This window comes from Adelges cooleyi, unplaced genomic scaffold, assembly GCF_023614345.1.
Source record: "Adelges cooleyi isolate 19-005CV unplaced genomic scaffold, UGA_ACOO_1.1 ACOO_flye_CR_arks_rails_tigmint_CR_PRNA_651, whole genome shotgun sequence".
Taxonomy (NCBI): domain Eukaryota; kingdom Metazoa; phylum Arthropoda; class Insecta; order Hemiptera; family Adelgidae; genus Adelges; species Adelges cooleyi.
Window position 1 is genome coordinate 3,132,605 of NW_026096352.1, and position 13,359 is coordinate 3,145,963.

Genomic DNA, 13,359 nt, shown 5'->3' on the forward strand with positions numbered 1-13,359 from the left:
TATAATTTATTAGACAAGTTAATTCCAAAATTTAAATACTATATTTAATTATAATCTGAGATCTGTGTTTTATGTTATTTAAATAAATAGTAAAATAATCTCTTGTTTTATATTAAATAACATAACTATGATTATATATGTTAAACAACATAAAGTGATATTATAAATGGTCCATATATCGGTTTTTTTTAATGGTCCACATTTGTATTGCTTAAATTGCTAAGGGATAATATTTCAGTCATTTAAATGGCACTAAATTAGAAATCAGTACCTATATTTTTATTTATGTTTCAAAATATGAATATGTAATTATACTTATTATCATTATAAAAAATAGAAATAATAGAAATGTTTGTCAATAGACAAAATTAAAATGCTCAAATTTAAAAATTCAACAACAAAGTAATCGAATTAATTCTTTAACAGTTCATTCTTATTATTCCTACTTTCTGATATAATAAATTATTGTTTTCATTCAGAAAAAAATGGAAAAATACAAAAGAAACCAACAGAGCATAATTAGACTAGTATATACAAAAACAAAATGACTAATATAATACATAATTTTGAGTTATAATTAACTTAAAAGTAGTGCTCCGAGTTTAATAAATAAGACACAATACCTTGCTTCAATACTTGTAAGGATGTTATCATTGAAGATATGTATTGTTGAACAATGGTCTAGTATTCATAGACTATTTGTTTAGGAAGATTTGGTTACTTTACTATTTTTTTTTAGACACTTATTTGTACCAATATGTATGATATTTGTTCTACAGCCAAGAAACACTGGTAGACTATTATTACTTACATAAAAATATCACAAGAATTGTTAAATATTAAAAACTAAGAACATTTTGTAAAATATAATACATACAATGTAATTATTATTTTCTCGACCGCCGAATAGCTGGAGGAAAAATATTACCAAACAATTTGGTAATTTTGTCCCGATCCTCTGTACTCATAGACATAATGGGAACAACACGTTCAATTATTTCAAAATTTGTATTTTTATCACAGGTGATCCATTCATCATCCAATCTATATACATAAAAAATCCATAATTAAAAAACACAATTTGTTAAAAGCTGCGAAGGGCTGGCATGATTGAAGAATTAAAATTTATAAGGCCTATGGTAGAGATTAAAATCAAATATATAAACAAGACTATATTATTTTTTGGAACACTGTTTTTAAACACAAAAATTGAAAACATTGATCAATTAAAAAAATTGTGCACCTGCATTCGTTATTAATACGAGTTGTAAAATGTGATTACGATGCGGTCTATCTATGTTTAATCAATGCTCATTAACATTTAAAGACAGTTAAAGGATAAGCAATATTTATTCTAGGTAATATTTTTATTATGCCAAACCTATTAAAGGGTTGAGTGTAGAGTAATATTATTTATTCTGACACACTCTTGGAATATTTATTGCAATTGTTTTTTTTTTTTGTAACAGGCTTACACCATGCATTCTCATAATTTAAATTTCAATATTTTCGATTTTTCTATTTGTAAAAAGTAAACATTCCATAAGTGCATCGATTATCAAAAAACATAAACTATAATAATGATATTCATTAAATAAAATTAAAATAACACTAAAATACTATGATTTCAGAAAAATATTTATAACTTTAATGTAATTAATTAATCTAACATCAATGCGAGAATGTTATCGGTTTACATAAGAAAAATTAAGTGTAAAAAAATCAATTACTGAATGCACGAGAGCAAATGCTGCAAAATAGTTTTTAGTACGACCTTTATAGTAACTAGCTATAGGTTTAAATTAAAACATATAAAAATTGTATAACATACAAGTCGTAAACTTACAACTCAGGCGGAAACCAGCGAACCATAACTTCAAAGTTTTTACTTCCATCCAATAGTCGTCGAGCAATGACCTAAAAAATGTACAATATCAAACATTAAAATTGTATATACAGTATTTTATCACTAAACATTTCCATAAAAAAATAATCCTAATTTTATATTATTAAGTTGATGGGCTTTAATGTAATATTTTCACTTAATTTGATATATTTACCATAATAAATTTTGCTTTCTAGATAGAAAATATGTAAGTTTGAGTCATAATAAATGTATAGTAAGGTCAAATTATAAAATACAGCCCTAAACAATTTGGTACAGTATATTTTAAACATTCATAGACTTAACCCTTCATTAGAGTGTGTTGCCTGAAAATATTTAGAAATCTTATATCGCAGGGTTATTAATAAACTTATTTGCACCACGGAGGTTTAATAAACCCCAACACACTAACGGAGGGTTAATAGACAAATTTAAGTTTTAAACTTTTAATTATTGGTTTTAAATCTATATAATACATTTAAACAAATAGTATACTTTGTTTGTATCAACTATTGTCTATTCAGTCTAAGATTAAACCGCTCAGTTGACGAAAACTCATCACCACTGCGCATCCTTCCCCCTCTAGACTACCCGCGCCTAGGCCTAGGTAAAGTATTAACGACCAATCACAGAACGTATAGCAACCGCTGAAGAGGCCAACGGTGTTCGGCAGTTCAGTCTGCATGCGCGGTTTAATCTTACACTTAATAGACTATAAGCGTTAGTTAAATACTTACATTTGGGCGGAATTTAATAGCTCTTCTGCTATAATCAATAAAATCGTGTTGACTATTTTGTGTACTTAAAAATAACTGTGTTTGTAATTCCATCATTGTAGCTTGATCAAAATAATCGAATTTCCGTGCTAAAATCAGAAGAAGAAATAAATAATAATAGTATAGACAGTTTAATTAATAATTATGCAATGTAAATTGTAATTATAATAATAAATAATTAAATAGAAATTAATTATATAATTTTTGTAGAGTAGTATGGACATTAGTTTAATAACTAAAATATTCATTAGAATGATATGAACTATGTACATAACTGAATAGTTCTAAATACAGTGGCGGCTCGTGGGTAAAATAGTTAGTGGTACATAATTGTAAAACATATAATAAAACTGCATAGCAGTCAATTACATTTAAAAAAATTAATTATTTTAACCTAACTGAACTCTGTTGACATATTTTTGCTTTGAATATTTTAGCACTATACACTATCTATTATAATATAATAGATAAACTATATAATAGTGTCTATGGACTATGCATTAGTTTCAAAACATTAAAAGACCATCTGCAGAAAGAAACAGTGTTTCATAAGAAATTACTATAATAATATTACGTTTGTAGAATTCATAATATTATACGTATTTTGATATTTTTAGAAGCTCTTACCACTGTGAAATGAGTAACGACCACCTACTATATAGTATCTATCATACTTTCAATACGTATAATATAATAGCAAATTAATCTTTAAAATAATTTGTTGTTATTATTGAATACTTTTAAATATATATTTATACCAATATTTAATGTTTCATAAAAATAATATTAGTTTTAGATAATTAAATTTTTAAAGGGTCAGAAAATATATCAACCCGTTTATGCAAAAAAAAGTGTGTTCAACATTTTTTCTTCAGATTATTATTTTTATAAAAAGCAGTAGTGAAATACAAGAAATTTTTAGTTTCAATTATGTTGATTCTACAATATTCTCAACACTAAAAGTCATTAAATCTAAAACTATGATTTTGGACTTAATATGTTTAGTATGGACAGGATTGGTATTAGGATTAAACTTTAAATGAACATAATCTATAGTATAGATTCTATACAATCCTGTATAGATAACTTACATTTACATAAGTCTATAGAATTTGAATTAATTTATGTTTAAACTTAACACTTCAATTTTCTTAAGCATAAATGATAATTACCAGAAAATGGTTGGCGACGAAGTCTCAATTTTTTTCCTTTTCTTCTTATCAGTTTGCTCCCACTTATTCCTTCATCTTCTTTATTGTTAGAAACTTTAAAATGTTGATTTACATGTCTTTCTAGCATTACCTAGAATTGTTTTTAACAAAATATATTATTATATTGTACTTATAACACCAGTTTTAACCTAAAATAATTTTTTTGTAAAATGCATCCTTTATACAACAGCTTAAAAAAAGAATTTAGTAATTTATTGTTTCTCAGTTTAAAAGTAATATTAGGAGTCATAAAAAACATTAACTATTGTATTTGTTTACACAATATTCGTAAATAATATATACTTTAATTTTCTTACCTGAGAACTAAACCTTTGTCTGCATTTCTGAACAATGCATTGTAGTGGTTTGTTACCTCCGTGACTCAAAACATGTCTCTCAAGCCAAGAGCGTGAACAAGACGGTTTATTAAATACTTTACAATCATTCCACAAACAAACATACGTTTCACTACTTTTTTGAATGTTAACGTGTTTAACCTGGAAAAGAAATATATATATGAATATTATACATACATTAGAATTGTATTTACAAAAAAAAAATGGAACTTCATATTAATCATACTTGCAAGTGTTCAATGAGTTTAGCAGTTGTATTAAAATAATTATCACAGCCATTCCAGCGACACACTATATTTCCTTTTAACGAAATCCAGTGACTGTCTAATTTAGGAAACCTTATATTATCTGGTTTAATATCACCTGAACAATTTTTCTTTTGAGAACCAATTAACTGTTTGTTAATACTTAGTGAACCATTTAAATTAGATTGGTGGTTTTTCAAGGAACATCTTGATTTTAATGATAATGATGATGCTTGATGTAGATTTTTATTTTGATCTACTAGTTGTGAGGCTTTGCATTGAAATAAGTCGTAAGATGTCCCCAAAGAAGAACGCATAAAATATCTACTTTTATCAGATGTATCACTTTTCATATCCAAACATATTTTTTTTTGAGGACTGCTATAGTTGATTTCATCATTTGACAAATTATTATTAGAACTTTGAGTTAAAGATGAATCTATTTGTCTGTTACATTCTAATTTTTCTTCAGTACATGTTGTGGAAACACTGTCTTTTGAATACATTTCATGTAATTCATTAGCAGTCTTATTATCATTTTCAGAACACTTGATGGAAGTACAAGTTGATAAATGTACAGGTAATAATAGTTTTTCATCATTTAATAACTGAGTGTCATCTACAGTTTTCAAAGAAGTAATAAAATCACTGGAAAATTTATCATTGTCATACAATGTACATTCACGAGATTCTTCCTTGGGCACAATGCAATTTTGACCATGAACGTACTCACATTCAGATTTAATGTTGTCAGTTAATTTAGTATTCTCACACTGTTTTAATGGCATTATGTTAGGTACATTGTTGAGATTTGAGGGATTTCGGAAGAGACCTAATTTATCAGTACATGAATCTTCAACTGAATCCTTGTTAATCTCATTATCGGCAGTGTTTTTTTCTACTTTACAGTCTTCTGTATCAGATGTGTCAGAAAATAATTCAATATTTGAACAGTCTCCTGGCCATTCTTCACTCCACGGCCAACATGTCAAATCGATTTCATCAGCTGAATTTTGTATGGGAGGTGGTGGTGCCATTACAGACTCACATTCAACTGGAGATGGAATTGAATATTCACTTCCTCGGCTATCAGGCGTCATTGGTGATCCAAGCTCAGTAATAAATGTTGCAACACCACTAAAAAAATGTATAGTCCTTTATTCAAAATATAATTAGATATTGTAAGAAATATATTACTGTGAGGTAAAAAGAAAAGTAATATTTAAGACTAGGGTAAGACTAATGTAAAGACTAGGAATGAGGTAGGCTGCAATATTATTTTTATTTGCACGCACATCTCACCCACATGTCTTCCTTTGCCTAAACTTTAAATTAAAAAGTATTTATTCAAAACTAGTTATTCGCCAGTTACATTGTATATATCAGTTATACTATCGTTTAGTAGCTTTTAAGGGGGAAGGGTTGTGTAAAAAACTGTTTTTTCCAGGATTTTTTTTTTTTTTTTTGAAAAGATGGTAAGATTAATTAAAATGAATTAATTACATCATAAAGTTGACGATTCAAAGTATTTTATAAAAAAATTCATATAAAAAAATAAAAAATGATGGTGTCAAAGCTACTTGAATTTGGTATTTCGATTTTGCGCCGTACAGCGTAAAGATTGCTCTACTTATCAAAAAAAAAAAATGTTAACACTTTTCTGTTATAACACATTCATACACTTTGCGTGAACCTAACCAAAAATTCAGAATAATTTTTAATGAAAAATAGGTATTTTTTTTTTATAAATTTTTTTTAAAAATAGTATTTATTATTAAGTAATAATAATTAATTAACTTTTAGGTTCACTCAAAGACCAGTAAGTTAAGAAAAAAAATGTGCCAAACCACATGTCAAATGAATTAAAATGTATTGAGCTACATTTAAGTAGCCAATTTTCTAAGTTTTCGGCGCGCGCTGTTGTTAGATCGCCTCCCAGATTTGAAATTTTTTTTGTGGAATTTTATGCCAAGTTTTATGATTTTTTTCGACAAATAATGTGGTTCTAGAGTCAAAATATCAAATCTCTTCGGTAATGTTGCCACTTAGTATCAACTTATGATAAACTTATTTTTCAAGCAATAAAAAAAAAATGTAAACAAATTTTTTTTCACACAATCCTCCCCCCTTAAGTAATTCATATTTTTATACTTATTTATTAGTGTAGTAAATAGCGTGACCCTTTAAAGATGATAGAATAGAGTTTAGAATGAAGTTAGGTTTGGTTTGACATAGATAATTTCTAAGTATTGGCATATTAGTAAATACTAGGCTAAGAAAATTTTCAGATATACATTCATAAAAAGAATATGCAAGAAAAAAAAATATATCGTGAAATTGTAGTAAATTTATTTTAATTTAAAATATAACTTATTGTTAATTGTAATTGTTATGAAAGAAAATTAAAAATGGTTACAACAAATTAATTAACTGTCATTTTCAAATCTATCATAAGTGATTAGGTTTTTGTAAGAATAAAACAGGTAATTACATTAAGAGTAGAAAGAGTAGAATGATTCACAATGGATGGATGTTATAAAGATATTGAGGTATTAATATGAAGTCGATAAAGAGGTGTTGAATAGAGCAAGCTAGAAGAAGGATTAAGGTCTTTAATTTTTATAAATGGAGCAAATTAATTATAACTATTCTATAGATCTTCTAAATTTACCATTCCAACTCAAAATGTTATTATTTATAAACATAAATTAAAGTAATTATAATAATTAAACAAATTAATGAATAAATTACATACCTATCAGAACTTTCAGAGCTATCATATCTATCAACACTTCTTTTTTTTAAACATTTTTTTAAGGTGAATGACCTCTCTGAAGAGCAAAACGTCATGTTGACAATTTCGTGACAAATATCCAATGTTTGAAGTGGATCTACTGCAAAAACAGAATAAAAAATTAACATATTAGTCAATGTGTATTTTCCATTTTTAAACAATAATTTTACCTCAAAACAATATATTTTAATAAAAATGGTTAAAATAATGTACAATTTAGACAATTTTTATTTAAAGATTAATTGTGGTCTATAGAAAAAAATGTAGTTTTATTTTATAATGTAGTGTATTATATTAACTGTTAAATTTGTTTTCCTTCTAGTAGTTACAAATTTGTAATTTATTACAGTTTGTAAAATAGCTGTATAAAATTATCTTCAATGAAAATTATAACAGATAGTATTTATTTATTTATTTTACGCCTGACGGCAATTTACAAGAAAATACATATGTGTTAGTAAATAATAAAGATAACAATTAAATTATATAAATTACAATTATTAATAATAGTATACAGTTAAAAATAGTGAGACGCATGCAAATGAAAGTAAAAATAAACATAGTATAATAAATATAATTTATATTTTAATTTTTTGCTAATTTATGAAAAGCCAAATCATTCTTTATACACATTGATAAATAACATACACAAATTAATAATAACAAAACAAATATAAAAAGCTAGTACAGTGGGGTCGGGGCATAGTGGGAATGGAGAGGTCACAGGTCTACAAGAATAACTGAAAGTGATAAAATCACTTTTAAATAAACGCTTTAATGCGATTCTGTGGGAAGTGTAAAAATCACAAATAGCAACCTAAAAACTGACTACAGTCAACGTGTAATTTTTCCCTAATTTTTGGTTTCCCTTAATAAAAAAATGAAATCGGTTGTGTGGCTTAAAATATATCGTGGGTACAGACACAAAAATATAAAATGTATAATAAAAACATGCTTTTCAAAAAAAGTGAACTAAAAAGTAAAAAATAATTTCAGATGTTTTATATTGAAAGTTTTTTTGTAATTTTAATTTGGTTCAATATTAGTGTGCGACACATAAATTTCATAATACTTATTTCGGTGAATTTAGACTTTGTTAAATAGGGCCCATGCTTTTCTTTTTAGTCAAAAACTAAAAATGTTTGACATTATTTAAAACTGTACTTAATTTTCGATTTTTTTTAAAGTAATTGACATTTTAAATAAAATGTGCTACAATATTTGGTAAATTGTTCTTGTAGTAAAATTATTTTTTAATTTTTGGTTCACTTTTTTACAATTTTTTAGAAAAGCATGTTTTTAAAAGTTTTTTATTTATTTTATTTTTTACTTTTTAGTCCTATTAAAGGTACTTAATAATTCAAGGGTCGGGGGAAAAAGATCAATGTCAACTTTTTTGTGAAAATGAGATACTATTTTATTTTACAAAAAACGGTGGATAAATGAGAAATTTGAATGGGACATTTATTAAAATTAAATTATTTGAAGTCTATTATGAGCATAAAAGTTTGAAATATATTATATGATGAATTATATGACTTTTATATAAGTATTAGTGTAAGTACAGGGTCTGGCAAAAAAACCTCCCTCATTTAGAAATGGCACTGTATGAGTTGTGGTGGTGGTACAACAGTGGAGTATCGATTGATAGCTGTATACATGCCATTTTCTTCTGACCTTACCTAAACCAGTTTGCTAGGAACCATGATAAGGGAGCAGTCTGGTTCCAACAATACGGTGCCACAGGTTACACTTTGCGCCGTTCACTTTTAACTTTCGAGAATAGCCATAGCTCTTCGTGTCATTTCCGGTGTAATGGCAGCCACTGCCTGTTTGATTGCCTTCTTAAGTCCCCAAAGAAAAAAACCACAAGAGGATAAATTAAGTGACCTTGGCGGTTAGATGATGTCTACTTGCTAGGTAGCGCCGCGAAGTGTAACCTGTGGCACCGTCTTGTTGGAACCAGACCTAACCTACCTCATCATGATTCCTAGCAATTGGTTTAGGTTAGGTCAGAAGAAAATGGCATATATACAGCTATCGATCGATACCCCCTCCACCGTTGTACCACCACCACAACTCACACAGTGCCATTTCTAATTAAGAGAGGTTTTTTTGCCGGACCCTGTATTAGACACACCTACTTTCATGCTAAGAAACTAAACAATCAGTAATTTTGATTTTTTTTTTTATTCAAAAAATATTTAAAAATATCGGTAAAAATAGTAGAAATTGCATTTGAAGAGCAACATGTTATGTTTTTGATTAAAAAGTTCAAATTGTATTAAAGTTTTAATAGGATATTTATTAGGCATGCACCAATACAAAAACCACCTCATCACATTTATTTTTTTATATATTTTAGTTTTAAAGCTATAAAACTTGCAACTAAAATTTTCACCACCATTAGTTGTCTAAATTACACACATATAATCTCAATTATATCGCCTAACTTATGCTAGTGTACATTTTTTAAGATGTATCATAATTCTATTATAAATGAAAAAAAAATGAATAATCACTTCAAAGATTTCTTATCATAAGAAGATTTACTATAGGTTCACACAGAATAATAAACTAAATAACAATTTTTTATAATTGTTAACACTATGAATTATGATATGAATAAGACAAACTAAACTAACATGTTGTTAGTTTAATAATTGAGCAACCTTATCAATAATCGAAGAACTCAATTACTTAACATTAGAGCAAAATGAATAAACTACCAAAAATAGACCTTATTACTAAACTAATAATTGCTTATCACATAAACCTTTAAATTATGATTTTGCAAAAAAATTGCCTACACTTTACTCCTTAGAAATTGTCAGTGTAGTGTGGCCCCTGGATACCGACCATTTTTAAGGAGTTATATAGGCAATATTTAAGAAAAAAGTGGTTTTAATAAATTTCTACCATGTTAATTAATTTACAATTAATTAAATTAATTATACTTCGTCTAAACTTCATGGTATTATTTTTAATTTAAATCATTTTGTCTATGAGTAAAAGCCATTTTAGTTAATATAATATACATATTTTGTTCCATCACACAGGCTGAACCAGTGATCCGATAAGTAATCTGTAAACCGATTTGAATTTGTCATGAAGTTAACTTGAGATCGGTCAGCTTATATTTTTGATATCTTATTCCTACTACGCATAAAACTTGACTGAACATTTTACAAAATTTCAAATTTTAAAACTAAATTTGTAAAAGGCCAAATATAAAAATTGAAAAAAATACTCTGACCAATCTTAAGTAAACTTCATGACAAATTCATATCTGTTTTTTGATTGCTTATCAGATCACTGGTTCAGTCTGTGCGATTGACAAAAAAATGAAGTATTTTGGCTCAAAAAACGGTCGGTATCCAGGGGCTTAAGCTTTATTATAATTTATGTTTCTGCATGCTGTGAGCATTAGGAGAATATTGTCAAATTATTGCTGGTTCTGTTTAATAACTATAAGGGTTAAAAAATCGTAAGAATAAATAATTATATATCAGCATTTTGCTCATAGTCAGTAAAGGAATGCAAAAACCCTACTCTAAAAGGCCCCATACACTAAAACCGTCGTTTTTCATCATCACAATAAAACACATCAGTTAAAACCGAAGTGTATGAGCAAAACCCAACGATGAAACATGACGGCTTTTTTATCTGTAAAATCTTGATTTTTAACACAACGTGTTTTATCGTGACAATGAAAACCATAGTTTTTCATCGTAGCATATGGGGAGTTTATTCATATCAACAAATATTATTGACCATGGAAAATAATATTATAGTTATAGAATTAATAGACAATAATAAAATTAATTAACAAAAAACATTTTCATGTAAGTAAACTTACATAAAATACTTAAAAGTTAAGTTTTTAAATAGAAAATATAAATTTATGTGTTTTTATGAAACATGACAACTTAAATGCTCATTTACCAAAACCTACTAAAAAAGAGATAAGCTCTTTTAGACCCAAAATACAGAATGTATATCTACATAAAAAAAGAAAAAGAAAAAAAATAATGATACATTATAAGTAATACTAAATAGTTTCTTTACATAAAATTTAATCAGTTTAAGTTTTTTTTCAATTTTGTTCTAGAAAATTTGCAATTAATGGGTTCATCGTTTTTTTATAACATTTTAAACAAAAATTATTTTATATATTTTAAACTAGTGAAAATAAATAAATATTTTTAACCTAGACACTCAAGAGTACTCCGTAGTATTATAAATTTAGATAGTATAAAAGCTAATCACACGAGTACATTAACAGGCATTAAAATATTATATTATATCTTGCATATTACATTATGAGATAAGTAAATAAGTAAAACAAATACAATAGGTATTTCTAAAATAATTATATAAAAAAATATAAGGATAAGTGTGTTATGAATATACAATAAAGAAAATTATAAATTTTAGAAGTTTACGCACATTCCAAAGTGAATATTTTACCTACATAAACTTAATTTTTTTTTTTTAATTTACAAAAATGATTAGTCTTTAAATGTTTAAGAAACTTTTATTTAACGTTATTTTGATTGAATATGTTTACAAAAATGTGGCTCTATTTTAGACTTACTGTTTATAATGATTGTTTGCTAATTGGATAATTGACAAATTGACTAAATGTTGACTAATCTATTAGAATAATTTTTAAAAGAAAAATTGTATTTTTCTGATTTTTTAAATAAAATTACCTATTACAAAATATTTGCAAGACATAAAACTCTCAACTTATTAATAAGATAGAAAAGATGGATTAAAATCACAGCGGGGGAGTGCAAGGATAAACATAAATACTCTGCTCAACCCGAGTGATATTTAGCAGACCCACATCCAGGGGGGTTTTTAGGGTGTAAAACTCCCCTGGCCACGGGCCTATATTTTAACAGTTTAACTGGCTATTTTCGGGAGTTAAAAGGTATATCTATGAAATCTAGTCGAATACTCAGGTCATTAAGTGATGGAATAAGTTGCCTTAATAGTCGTGGGGGGTAAACTCGAAAATTTAGAAGTTAAACTAATAACGATTTTAACTACATAAATCTTTTACAAATCTACGGGATCTTACTATCAACAACGATACAAACCGGGTATTGATTATCGAGATGTATGAACCTCTAGAATCAAGATCGCATAGATAGGTATGTATATAATATGTGTGTGTGTGCATATAGACAATACTAAAATCGGTTGGCAGAGGGTACGCGTTAATGTACACCAACAAAATGGATATGTATTATAGTATTATACTCACAGGTATTGTCGTTCAGTCGAAATCGCACTTCTCCAGCCATTTTCCGTCGGACGACAGCAATACCTACGCCACACTTGCACGCCTAACTCGTCTTAGCCGTCGTCGGAGGAGACTTCACCTCACGCATAACGCATTTCTCGTGTGTTTACAACATTTTCACGCACTACGGTGACGGCGTCGGCGGCGGCGATGCATTCAATGCAGTCGCCAGTTAGCGTTCAACAAAGGTGCAATCGTGGTGGGAGGCGGCGGCGCACTCTACGGACACCGTGTGTTGGACGCGATATATATATATATATATATATAAATGTTCACAAAAAGGTAGACGAGATACGCGGTAGTGGGGTGTTTAAGGTCGGGTCGGCGGTGTTACTGCTCCTGCCGCTGTCGTTCATGGGCGTCACAATACGATGAGGCGGTGGCGGTGGTGCGGTGGTAGTGATGGTAGACGAGGGAACGGGCGGGACAGAAGCATTGCAAGGGTGAAGGGCAGCGAGGCCGAGACTGCCGTCGCGTGAGATCAACAAACTCTGTCGGGTTATTATTTCATTCTGGTCATACAGCTGCCGCCTGCCGTTGCGGCGGCGAGTGGCGACCAGCGCACTAGGATGGCGAGACGGGATTCTAACCGTGCGGTAACCATTGCATAACACTCGTTACCGGGTTCGTGATAATGGTTCAATAATCTCCTGTGTCGGTTCTTGCTCAGCGGCCGGCGCTCGCTCTCTCGCTCTCGTATCCGCTAAGGCGCTAACCATTATCCACAGGGCACAGACGCGAGTCAGTAGGAAACGCGTAACGGGAACTGGGATACAAC

General features: G+C 28.6%; 1 protein-coding gene across 3 annotated transcripts; it reads right to left on the reverse strand.

Annotated features, from left to right (window-relative positions):
• Window positions 1-501: 501 nt before the first annotated feature.
• LOC126844265 (uncharacterized) lies at window positions 502-12,773 on the reverse strand. 3 transcript variants are annotated; one of them, XM_050582319.1, is made up of 9 exons: window positions 12,543-12,773; window positions 7,229-7,367; window positions 4,455-5,610; window positions 4,190-4,369; window positions 3,834-3,963; window positions 2,623-2,750; window positions 1,847-1,917; window positions 878-1,044; window positions 503-806 (listed from the first exon to the last, which is right to left on the reverse strand). In XM_050582319.1, the coding sequence occupies exons 1-8, from the start codon at window positions 12,580-12,582 to the stop codon at window positions 888-890; spliced, it is 2,001 nt and encodes a 666-aa protein (XP_050438276.1). In that variant the 5' UTR covers window positions 12,583-12,773; the 3' UTR covers window positions 503-806; window positions 878-887. The 3 variants fall into 3 exon arrangements, with proteins under 3 accessions (XP_050438277.1, XP_050438276.1, XP_050438275.1); XM_050582320.1 differs by having other exon boundaries at window positions 502-1,044; window positions 7,229-7,364; XM_050582318.1 differs by having other exon boundaries at window positions 503-1,044.
• Between the last annotated feature and the right edge of the window lie 586 nt (window positions 12,774-13,359).